Genomic DNA, 13,310 nt, shown 5'->3' on the forward strand with positions numbered 1-13,310 from the left:
GGACTACATGTGACTTAAGGTGTAATACCAATGTGGGCCACTAGGTGCTGCTCTAAAACATCTCTGGTTCCAAGGAGCCTGGTCAATAAACAGAAAAACTTCTACCATTTCCCCCATATGTCAGTATGATGTATTTTGGGAGATTAACCTCTTCTGATCAGTGTGCTGGTAATAAAAAAAAAAATTTCATATTTCAATATTTTTTTTTTTGTTGCTTTCCAGTTCCATCCCCTTATCCAAGTATGATCACCGATGGTTCCAGTATCAGTGGCCCTCAACCCCTGGCAAAAAGTCATCTTATCACTTTTGGAGGGTGTTCATTCATCTCTCTTATTTTGAAGGGAAAACCACAAACTTAATAGATAAACAATATGTTGTGAGTTTAACAAATAGAAAAACAAAGATGAAATGAAATAATTGTTAACTAACAACTTAAATTCTGACTTAGTAAAACATCCAGAAAAGCCAAAAGTAAACCAATCGGTGACACCTAAAGAGAAGAAAGCCAGGTTAATGTGAGCCAAAGAGAAGCAGTCATGGACTGAAGCTGATTGGCTGGAAGAGAGATTCGGAGATTAATCACCAATCTGCTTTGGACAAGGAGATGATGCTGAAACTTTAGTTTGGTGAAGGTACAATGAAGCTTAGAAAGATGACTGGCTGAAGAAAACGAGCACATTTCCACCATCATTGATAACACCGCAACCCTAGTTTCAACTTCTATGGACTGATGAAGATTCTATCAGTTGTATCAAACCTTTTTAGGTATGTTTTACAAAACCAGAATGTTAGGCTATTAATTAGATTTATTTTGTGTCATATTTGTGATTTTTTTCTTCCAGAAAACAAAACAGCTGAACGAACATGCTCCCAGAATGGTGATTCCATATTAATCAATCCTTGAACTGATAACTTTGATCAGTCAAACAAATCTTTTCTTGCATTTTGGGGGATGATTATCATTTGCTTATCATCTACTTAAATTTATTGATTGTTCCATACGAAGCTTAGGCTTTGACATACGTTTCATAACTTCATCACCAAATTTAAATTTGTGAAAACGTTTTCCATGAATATGTTCAAATGTGTGACTGTCTAATAAGTTTTTGATCAGTGGATGCTAATGTTTGATTTCAAATCAAATCTGCATCTTCCACCATACAGATAAAGCATCAGAGTAGTCAATGGAAACCATCAAATGTTTTCTTTATCCAATGAGGAGCAGCACCTTACTATCCAGTCACTGAGCCAGGAGGGTGGGTCTTCTTTATGTGGCTCCAACCAGACACGTTTTGACACTGATTTTCTTCATTTCTGCAGCTTTGGTCCATACACTTTTAGATTTGACTTGTAAACATTCAAACATTTGAACATATCCATAAAAAAAATGCATAAACACATAACGTACGTCCCTGTCCTGGCTCCATAGCTCGAACTGAGAAGGTGAATAGAAAAATAAAAAACACTGGACATTAATTCATTTTGTTGTTTTTATTGTTAAAAAATTCACAATGTGAAATTAAAAATTAGTAAAGAAAATTGAAGTTTGTGTGGTTTTCAAAAAAAACAAACACCTGAGAAGCTGAAAAAGAAAACAAATGTGACCCATATGTCAACTTAAAAATACAGAGTGAATACAGAGCGTTACACCCAACACCACCAGAGGCTCAGCAGGGAACCCATCAGAGCCAGGACCGGAGTCGCCGTGGTGATGGTGTTACCCGAGTTGCATAGGTTGTTGTTGCAGCACCTGTACGTGAAGCTGGAAATCGATGGGAACATCTGGGTGAGGCGGGCGATGTCGCAGTCTGTGTATCTGATACACTGACGGATGGTCTTCCCACCTGGACACAAAACACTGATTAAATGAGCTGGAAAGAAATAAAAATGACACGTCCGTTGTTTTATGTTGAAAAGTAAATTTTAAATAATTAAAATAGTAAAAAGTACTGAGGTAAACTCTAAAAAAGGAAATGAGTTCAGAGTTGTTTTCACAAATATAAATACTATCGTAAGGTTTTACACATCAAACAATCTGGTGCTTACAAGGTCTTAAAATGAGGTCACACTGTAAGAGGGTAAGTAGCAGCCAGGTGCTGCGGATCAATGCACTTACTGATCATCAGTAAGTGTGAGCACCTCTATAAAAGCAGGAGTTTGGAGCATCAAGGTGTATGTTAACAAGATGCCAAGGAGGAAAGACATCAGCAATGATCTTAGAGAAGCAATTGTTGCTGCCCATCAATCTGGGAAGGGTTATAAGGCCATTTCCCAACTATCTGGAGTCCATCATTCTACAGAGAAAGATTATTCACAAGTGGAAAACATTCAGGACAGCTGTCAATCTTCCCAGGAGTGGACGTCCCAGCAAGTTCACCCCAAGGTGAAAAAGCCCAGAGCTACATCTCAGACTCTACAGGCCTCAGTTAGCATGTTAAAGGTTAAAGGTCATGACAGCACAGTCAGAAAAAGACTGAACAAGTATGACTTGTTTGGAAGGGCTGCAGGAGAAAGCCTCTTCTCTCTAAAAAGAACATGGCAGCACAGCTTAGGTTTGCAAAGCTGCATCTGAACAAAGCACAAGACTTCTGGAACAATGTCCTTTGGACAGACCAGACCAAAGTGGAGATGTTTGGTCATAATGCACAGCAGCACGTTTGGAGGAAACCAAACACAGCATATCAGCACAAACACCTCATACCAGCTGTCAAGCACGGTGGTGGAGGGCTGATGATCTGGGCTTGTTCTGCAGCCACAGGACCTGGGCACCTTGCAGTCATTGAGTCCACCATGAACTCCTCTGGATACCAAAGTATTCTAGAGTCAAATGTGAGGCCATCTGTCCCACAGCTAAAGCTGGGCTGAAACTGGCTCATCAACAGGACAATGATCCCAAACACAGCACCAGATCTACAACAGAATGTGTGAAAAAGAAAAGAATCAAGGTGTTGCAATGGTCCAGTCAGAGTCCAGACCTCAGCCTGACTGAAATGCTGTGGTGGGACCTTAAGAGAGCTGTGCAGAAACCAATGTTGCAAACCTCAATGAGCTGAAGCAACGCTGGAAAGAAGAGTGGGAGAAAACCTTGTGTGACTGTCAACCATCTGCAGCTGAACACAAACACAAAAGAGGTGCTTTTTTTGGTTCTGACCCAAAAGTGATGATAAGTTTTGATTTTCTGTCTTCTTCAGTAAAACACATGTTTTACACAAGTAAAACACATGTAATCTCATGTTTTTATGAGTCAAGGACCAGGCTCAAGGTTTGTGCCTGGATCACTATGTAAATAGTTGATTTGGTTTTTATCAGCTTGAATTTCTTGCATTGAGAGACTTGTGTGCTCAAACTCCTGCATAAGAACGACATACTGCAGCATGTATAACACCAGGAGGGCTGCAAAACCCTGCCGTGAATCCCAGTTAGCGTTTAACAGCATTTGCTTGATATTTCAATGACTTTAATGATTTTCATTAATGTTTCGTGTAATAGAACAAACTCAGTAACACATTGGAGCATCAAAAGGTTTCTTCAGTCACTGATGTTTAGTTTTTATATGTTTGATTTGTTTCGATAAAGAAAAACCCGAATATTTCTGTGACCTCTGAGCAGTTGCTGTGGTTTTGCAAAACTGACCTCTCTCACTCAGAGAAATGCACGAGTCCTCATAAGTGCACTCCTGCACATTCTCACAGCGTCCTGTGTAATCTGAGCACTTATAGCAGCGAAGTCCAGATCCTGAAAAAAAGTGAAAAGACAAGTGTTTATTTCAGAGACTGTCAGAAGAAAGCTTCATCAAACTTACTGCGAGGGTAATCGCAGGTGAAACAGCTCTGACAGTATGAAAATATCAGGTGGGTCCATGTTTTCTTATGGTCTGTTTCACCAAACATCATCTTTTATTCTCTTTTAAATCAGCTTTTGCATCTTTTAAGCTTCTGAATAGCAGCTTAATTTGAACCCTAAGTAGTTTAATTTGTTCAGATTAATCAAACTGACCAACTGTTTCTGATGATCAAACAAGTCAAACTGCAGTTAAGGACATCAACCCCTCAGCTAGAATTAAGTAGAACAGAACTAAAATAAAACCATGGATAATTTTTCCTGTGAAATGCGTGAAATCAGCTGAACTACCTGAGATTAAGTTAATTAAAGGATGGTTCTGTTTCATTATCTTAGCGTTGCTGTCTTTGTGGGTCACACTGTGCGTTCCTCAAGTTCGTCAAAGAGACTCAGGGAGATAATTATAATAAGATGTTTTAAGTTCCCAAATAGGGTTAAGTAAGTAATATCCAACAGTTGTAGGAATTTTACACATTCTGTATGTTTTTCAGGTTAACATTTAAACAATTCCTCTAATATTTCACAGTTTTTTTAGTTTTTTATTGTTGCAGCCTGAAACACTGCAATGATTGTTGGAAAGTTTTTAAACTGAGTTATTTGGTTTAATTTAGCATTTTATGTCCTGCTTCCTGTTTTAGTTTGTAATATTTCCCCCACATGTTTGCTGTTGTACTTATTTCATCTTTACATCTGGTTACATCTGGTTTCTGTTGCTAATTGCCCCACCTGTTGTTAATTTCCCTCATCATTCCTTCAATATATTTTCTCCTGGTTTTCTCCTGGTTTTTCATAGTTCACTTCATCATGTTGTGTCCCTCTGTGAGTTTCCTGTAGTTTCTGTCAGTTGTTTCTTTTTCTGTCTTTTTGTTTTTGTACCTTCAGTTCATGGTTTTGTTTGTCCTGCTCCAGCATCGCTTTACTTTAGTTTTAATAGGGTCCTCAGCCTCCTGCTCCTCCACGATCTCTGACACTTCTTATGCAAATAATTCTCAAATGCCAAAGAAAACTTCAGAAAACCAGCAGCTATTTGTTTGCATAATTTATCATAATTCAAAGACTTACAAAACTGTTAAAATTTGCATAATTTGTAGGCAAAGAAGTTCTTGTGGAGGAGTTTGCCACAACACAGCTCGAAGTCAGAATTAAAATTATCAACTTGCGCACAACACTGTTATTTACAAGACAAATCATTTTATTTCTATAACCAATAATAGAAGCTAAAATGTTGAGCTAGCTCAAAAGCTGAACTGAATTAGCCTCACTCACTGTGTCTTTACAGTTAAATACTACGAATGTAACAGCTAACATACCATAAGTTGTTTATCTTTACAGCAACTGTTAGTAAAATGATTATTGGTTAATTATGAGGTGCTTATTTGTAGTTTCTGAAATTTACAATAATTTACTGTTAAAACATAATCAATAGTATTTCTGTTGTTAGCCAATGTGCTTTGCAGTTAAAGGGTTTATCTTTGGAGTCATCGCAAAAATAACACAGAGGTTACAGTTTCATTTTGGCCTAGTGGCTAGAAAGTGTCATTTATCTCTGCACATAAGTGGGCTTTGTGAGCCCGATCAGCTGCATGACTTCAGCTCCTTTGTTGTCTTTTATGGGTCATGTTATCTCTTAAATCCTGAGCAGCAGGGTTCAGCAACAGTGAAGGTGATGTACAGTTGAGATTTTTAATCAAAGGCAGTTAAACAGCAGATGATTTTATTAATGTTGGAGCGAATCATAGAGGGCGGAAACTTGAACTGTGGGCTGTGATGTATTATCATTGTGTAAATTATGGGCCACCGTGATGAACTTTCATCTGCTGTCACTGCAAATGTTGTTGTCAGAAGCACATCCAAATGCTTAAGAATATTTATCCTGTGATTGAGAGGTGGGAAAAAACAGGAGATGCAGCTAAAAATAAATTCCCAGAGACTGGTTTAATGTTTCTCCACACATGCAAAATCAGTGGAAATAAGCCACGGAGCAAGAAGTCTCATCTAAAGAAAGATGAGCATGTGAGTAACACAAGTGTGCCGCATTTCTGAAGAGTCAGATTTTCATTTGTTGTGTTTTTGCTCCTTTGACTTATGAAGAGAAATCAGATGCACACTAATTACACACACACATTTGCTTCTTATGAATGAAATGGTTGATATGCAGTCCTTTCTGATGTTTCTCTGTGGTTCTTTATTCTTTTATTTAGCTTTACTTACTTACTTTAATTATTTTTTTCTGCTGTCTTCATATATAATTTATTGTTTTCTTATCTGTCAGTTAAATGAAGCCACTGTGTTTGCTTTAAATAAAAGAAACTTTTTTTGACCTAACCCTTTCGATGAATGATAAAATGTTCAAAGAGGAAATGCTAATTTCACAGTTTCACAGTATCTTATTCAAATGAGAATTAAAGCATGTAGGTGTGAGTCTACAGAAGTCCAGTTTGTGTCCCGTTCCCCTTACCGGCATGGAGCATCCCAGAAAAAAGCAGCAGGACAAATCCGAGGCAGTGCTTCATGTCGTCTCCCTGCACACAAAAAGAGAAGCTGAAGTGAAGCAGGCGGCAGCGGCGGCAGCAGTGCGTCCGGCTCGGTACACGTCTGTGACCCAAAGAAGACGACTGTGACACTGACAGCAGCTCTTTGTCCACTGGACCACAAAGACTTGCTGTCTGCTCAAACGTCCTCCTCCTTCTCTAATAATCACTTGGCGTCTGCCTCACTGTGGATTTTATTATCTTGTCTATGTACACTGCTTCTCAACTACAGTAAAGCAAGGCAAGTTCATTTGTAGAGCACAATTCAACAACAAATTATTCAAGTGCTTTACAGAGACATTAAAACAGTAGAAATAAAAAGCATGATTTAAAATTTAAACAAAAAAGAAAGAAATAAGAACAATAGATCAAATCAGAGCAATAAAGATAAGATTGAATATAAAATCAGTAGTTAAAATATGATTACGTTTTGAAACTCAAGCTTATTTGGAGCTTTATTCAAATGCAGCTGAAAATAGATGTGAGTACTGAGCTTAAGTCTTGAGTCACCACTCATTTCTTTGTATATTTCTAAGAATAGAGGAAATACGTGTAGTGATTATTTGTAAATAGAATATATTGTATATGGCAAAAAGTGAATATTTGGTCTGAGCTCCTTTATTCTCCAACACAGCCTGAACCCTCTGAGACAAGCTTTCTGTCATTTCTTTAAGGAGTCTTCAGGAATAGTTCTCCAGGATTCTTGAAGGACATCCCAAAGCTCTTCTTTGGATGTCGGCTGCCTTTTGTTCCGTTCTCTGTCAAGATGATCCCACACTGCTTCAATAATGTTGAGGTCTGTGGAGGATTCATTCCTCTGCAAGGCAAGTCAAGGCAAGGCAAGGCAAGGCAAGGCAAGGCAAGGCAAGGCAAGGCAAGGCAAGGCAAGGCAAGGCAAGGCAAGGCAAGGCAAGGCAAGGCAAGGCAAGGCAAGGCAATTCAAAGTGCTTTACAGATACATAGAATCATAAGTAGGCAAATAAAATAATTCCACAGAACATAAAAATAATCATCAACTGATTAAATTAAAAGCGAAGAGTGCAGATAAATACTTTCAGTTGTCATATGCACAGCTAAAAAGAACTGTTTTCAGTCTGGATTTAAACATTGTCAGAGTTGAGGCCTGTCTCACATGTTCTGGAAGACTGTTTCAGATTTTAGGAGCTTAAAACTGAAACGTAGCCTCACCTTGTTTAGTCCTGAATCTAGGCACCAGCAGGAGACCCCTCCCTGAGGTTCCCAGAGTCCTGATATAAGACCTGTTGCCACTGATTTTCTGTTTTCCTTCCTTATGCCACAGAATCTGAAAGTAGAGGCGAAAAGAATGCTGTGAGTGGTCGACTAATCAGAAATATTCAATGATGCAAACCTCACCAGTAAGTTCCCGTGTTTTGAAAAGTAGTAGCTCCCTTACAGGGACGCTTTGGGGTAAAATTGTTTCTCTGGAACTTAATAAAGACTTTGATCCCTGTGGTGGAAACACAGTGAGTCCTTGCAGAACTTTCCTGTTGTGTAAAAGGTCTTGAGGATGGATTCTGTATCAGTCTTCTCATGGTTTTCTCACTCTGATGCTGCTTTTATCCAAATGATCTAGATTCCATAAAGTGTTTTTGGACTCAATGAACTGCTCCTTTTGTCCAGCTGGGATGTGAAGCTGATGAAGCTCCTCATTACGCACAACAACAATCTGCCTTCCGACACTTTCACTCAGTCAGAGATTTTTTTGCAGGAAACTTGAAGCTCAGTCCTGTTGCAAACAGCTGACTGATGGCTGCTGCAGAACAAGCCTGTGATGAGACGATGAGCGGCACCTGAATTCTGCCTCTGCGATCAGAGCAGAGCCTAAAATATTTCTGATGTTTAAATTTCCAGTGTTTTTAAATATTTCCGAATATTTTAGACTTTATAGAAGTTGTTTTATTTCATTAAACAAACTGCTGTGTTGGTGGTGTTTGATGTGACTTAAAATGTTATAATATATCACCCAAAGTGAATCCAGATTGTTAGACGTGCTGCTCATCTTACATTAATGACTTATTCTGTGTGAGTTTTTAATCCACCCACAGGGCAGCCTTTCAGTCTGTTTCCTCTGTAACGTGGGAGAAACTGGAATCAGTTTGGTATGTGAGTATTTTTGTTGCTGCAGACGCCTCAGAGGCTCCAGAGGCGCTGACGCAACCACAACATCTTAACCTTTAGAGTTGCTTCACAAACATGGGCCGATAGGAGTGCCACAAAAACAATAAATCTGTTTAAAGATATGATACCAGTATAAAGGGAATATAAATATGATGAAAATAATGTGGAAATATCAACACATATAACACAATACAAGAGCATTTTCAGTTATTTTCTCATCTATTTCTGTTTAAGCTCACATGTACAGCACCAGTTAAACGTTCGGTCGAACACATGTGTCCAAACCTTTGGCTGGTTTTATACGTATAAATAACATACATAATTAGTTTTTTACGGATTGATGTCTCAGAAATTATGCAGCCATCTTAGGTTTTGAGAAACCACAATTAAGCAACAAATGTGCATTCTTACACCAAAGGAACCTGATGTGTCTACCACCGTGTGACATAGTGACGGTGTAAGGAACATGTAGGTTATGTAAGTGCTACATACACAAGATAAAGACTGCTGCTGCAGTTTTAAACATATGGTGTCTGTCATTGTATCTACTTGATATTTTTCGTTAGTAAAAACACAATTTTTAGATTTTTGAATGCTGTACTGCTGCTGGTAACTACACTATAATACAACTGAAATTAGTTGAATGAGCTTTTCAAAGCCCAAGCAATGCCTGGAATAAGACCCCAAATCAAGATGAGTTGAAGAGATATCCAGGACGCAGAGCATGAACAAAATGGAGAAAAAGGAGGAGGAAGTTTAAACCATTTCTTCCCTTGAATCATCATGGGAAGTGTGAGCTCACTGGTGGATAAAATGAACAAGTTTGGACCCCTGGTGAGCATACAAAAGGGAACATCAAGAAGGCAATATAATTTTTTTCATCAAGACATGGCTGCAGGAACAGCTCTCAGTTCAGCTTTAAGACTAAACAAGCAGACAGAGAGGCACGAGTAGAGGAGGAGGGTTGCAGAGCTTGTTAACCAGAGATGGTGTAATCCCTGTCATGTCACTAAGAAGGAGCGTCTCTGCCCCCCAGATGTTGAACTGTTGCCTGTGTGTTTCTCTGTATATTGTCTTCATCATCAGCTAAATTGTTGCTAAGCTACAAATACAAACACCAATTAATTCCTGGCAATCTCAGAAGGTTTCTGCAACACCTTCCCCTGCTTTATTTCAGTTTTCTAAATGTTTGTCAACCAATCTTTTTTTAATCTATTATTTATGATAGCACTGATACAGGAAATTACTTCTCAGTCTAATTTCTGAACTTTCCCTGTGGGTGTTCAGTTGATTGAATTTTTCAGTTTAGGCAAGGCAAGGCAAGGCAATTTTATTTGTAGAGCACAATTCAACGACAAGGTGATTCAAAGTGCTTTACAGAGACATTAAAACAGAAGAAATAAAAAATAAAAAGCATGATTTAAAATTTAAGCAAAAGAAAGAAATAGGAACAATAGATCAAATCAGAAAAAATTATATATATGAAAGATAAAATCAATAGTTAAAATATAATTCCGTTTTGAAAGTCAAGCTTATTCAAATGCAGCTGAAAATAGATGTGTCTTCAACCTGGACTTAAATACACTGAGTGTTTCAGCTGATTTGTTCCAGACATGTGGAGCATAGAAGCTGAATGCAGCTTCTCCATGTCTGGTTTTGACTCTGGAAACTGATAAAAAACCGGATCCAGATGACCTGAGGGGTCTGGAAGGTTCATAGTGGGTCAGGAGGTCACTGATGTATTTTGGTCCTTGACCATTCAGAGCTTTATAGACCAGCATCAGAACTTTAAAGTCTATCCTCTGATGAACAGGCAGCCAGTGTAAAGACTTCAGAGGTGGACTGATGTGCTCCACTTTTTTGGTCTTAGTGAGGACTCGAGCAGCTGAATTCTGGATGAGCTGCAGTTGTCTAACTGATTTTTTAGGTAGTTCTGTAAAGATGCTGTTACAATAATCAAGCCTACTAAAGATGAATGCATGGACTAGTTTTTCCAGGTCCTGCTGAGACATCAGATCTTTTAGCCTTGATATATTCTATATTCAAGCCTACAGGTGTTCTTACATACTCCAAATTGGTCCTTAAAGCAGAAAGTTTAGTGGAAAAACAAAGCACATGTACAGTATTAGTTTAAAGTGTTTAGTGGGCCTGATTTTAATTTTTGGCACACTTTACATGCATGAATCATCAGTGCATGTGGATGTAAAGTCAATTCAATAGTTTCCTGATTCTGACGTTTTGAGGAACAGCTTGAAAAAATCTTTAACAAAACTAAGAAACAGCTCTCAGAAGGTTTCAGTAGTGATATCTGAAAGCTGCACAGTGTGTGTCAGTGTTGTGTAACGCAGGGTTCAGGTCGGGATGGACGTCCCAGCTCGTGAGAGACGGGACCGTCAGCTGCAGCTGACAGAGGAGCAACTGTCCGGCGAGCAGCAGCTGCCTGAGGCTGCGTGCAGCCCTTTTGTCTCAAACAGTCACTTTTCATTGGAAATACTTCACTTTCTCTGTGGAGCATTAATTTGATAAAGACACCCCCACGATGAAGACAGATATTGACACTATAGTCAATTGTATTTTGGTACCTTTCACCTAATCCTAAACTTCTGGATTCACTCTCACTTATATGAAATGAAGGTCAAAGAATATTCAACCTCCTGACATCTACTTTCCCTTTTGTAATTTGTGAATTTTCTGACTTTGGATTCGTTTTCCTTGTCTTCATTTTTCTGTGTTCTTTGTTTTATTCTGAAGAACGCGAAAGCAACAGGAAAAAGAAAAATGAAGAGATAAACTAGACAAAAACACAAGTACATACACAGAAAAACAATATACACGGAAATGTTGTGATGGCAAAGACTCCCGAGTGTATTTTCGTGTGCAGCATCCACCTGACATGATGGGAATTGTGACCCATCAATAGTAAACATCCATTCATTTTCTAACCAACTTTATCCAATTCAGCAAGAGATGGGGTCCAGAACCCATCACAGAGGCACACAATCATGCTAACTCACTCTTACAGACAATTCAGAGTCACCGTTTACTCTAATATGCATGTTTTTGGATGGTAGGGGGAAGCCAGAGAAAAGTAGGACGAAAACTGACAAAAATGCCCCAAAAAAATAATTGATTGTAACATTTATCACCATTTTTGTGGTGGACTAAGGAAGTACAGGATAGTATTCAAATCAAAAGGTTAGCAAAGAAAAATATCTCTATGATGTGTGTTACCAAAAATAAGATTTATCAATATTATTATTATCACTGTAAGGCCTCTGTTTCCACTTCTTTACAATACATCAGGATGTGATTTATTCTTAATTAATTTTAATGAATTGTAACTGAAATGATCATTGCTGCTTTAAACTCACATGACAGATGCAGCAATATGAGGAAAAAAGATGAAAGTCATCTTCAAACACAAACCTTTTGTTGTGTATATGAGAGGAAAACATACACGCTCTGTGGGGTGATTATAAACTAATGAGTCTGCAGGTGATCAGGCCGCAGGCAGCTGCAGACTCTGTTCAACGCCTTTTATTTCGCCTGCTGACAAAGAGCACTTCATTCAGAACAACAAAGATGTCACAGTTTCACCATCAGCCAGCATCCGTTCACACCCTCTGGCAGCATCAATAGCACAGGCTCGACTGCTCAGAATCTACGGCTTAGATGCGATGGCTGGGATTTGAGTGCTCAGATTCAACAAGTCATACTCGAAGGTCTTGACTCAGGTCTTACTCGCCTTTACTCGGCCTCTCATGCTTGATTACTAAGATTCAACTGTGCATACTCACCCTCAACAGCCCTGATGCAACAAGTCTGATGTAACTGCTTGGACTGAACGGCATAGACTTGTCTGCTCAGACTTTAGAACCCTGAATTAACTGCAGTGACCCGACAGTCCAGACATAACAATTCGGACTTGACTGCTCGGATCCAACAGGTCCGAGTCGACAGCCCTGACTGTTTAGACACAACAGCTCATATTCAGCAACACACACTTGTTGGACCTGACTTGACCTCTTGAAGTCAGATACTCAGACTTGATTGCCCTGCCTCCTCTCACATGGAAGCATTCTGAGCATCTCCTGCTGCTCTCTTTGTCTCTGCTGTTTACCCTATTTGCTCCAGTGCCGTCAGTCCCTTCCTCTCCTGCTGACTGGTGTCCATGTGGCTGTGAAACTTGGCAGGAAGCTGATTGTGCTCCGATTAAATCTTTGCTCTCCGTCTCCTGGAGACAAACTCTTTCTTTTAATAATTTCAGTACTGAATGTGTGATTTGTTGCTTTGAGGGATAAATTGTATGTCAAATGGAAGGCGGACTCCAGAACCTCTGACCCATCCGGGGGCCCCCTCACTTCCTACTGAGTTCCTCTGCAGACTGAAAGTTGAATACAGTACTTTATTAAACAAGTAGTTCAACATTTGTCACTATTTCACAACAGATTGACAGATTCGTTTTAAAGGTTACAACAACATCCCACTTATGGACTTGACAGTTGTAAAAACAATTCTCTAACTCCTGCACAATGCTTCACTTAAATTGTCTGTCTGTGATGTTTCAGTTAGTTGAAACTTTGTGAGATGTAAGCAGTATGCATATATCATATTGATTTATTACACACACAGTGACATATTTCTAGCTTTTATTTCTTTTAGTTTTGATGGTTATGGCTTACAGCTAACAAAAAAAACTAAATTTAGTATCTCAGAAAATAAGAATGTAATGAAAAAGTTCAATATGTTTGCCTCATTGTGCCACACTCTGATCAGCTAATTAACTCAAAACACCTGCAA

General features: G+C 38.9%; 1 protein-coding gene across 1 annotated transcript; it reads right to left on the bottom strand.

Annotated features, from left to right (window-relative positions):
* Positions 1–1,490: 1,490 nt before the first annotated feature.
* Positions 1,491–6,484, bottom strand: cd59b (CD59 molecule (CD59 blood group) b). The gene is made up of 3 exons (XM_072385294.1): positions 6,299–6,484; positions 3,634–3,735; positions 1,491–1,844 (listed from the first exon to the last, which is right to left on the bottom strand). The coding sequence occupies exons 1-3, from the start codon at positions 6,351–6,353 to the stop codon at positions 1,645–1,647; spliced, it is 357 nt and encodes a 118-aa protein (XP_072241395.1). The 5' UTR covers positions 6,354–6,484; the 3' UTR covers positions 1,491–1,644.
* Between the last annotated feature and the right edge of the window lie 6,826 nt (positions 6,485–13,310).

Source organism: Leuresthes tenuis, unplaced genomic scaffold (genome assembly GCF_036924035.1).
Source record: "Leuresthes tenuis unplaced genomic scaffold, fLeuTen1.0.hap1 SCAF_5, whole genome shotgun sequence".
NCBI lineage: Eukaryota > Metazoa > Chordata > Actinopteri > Atheriniformes > Atherinopsidae > Leuresthes > Leuresthes tenuis.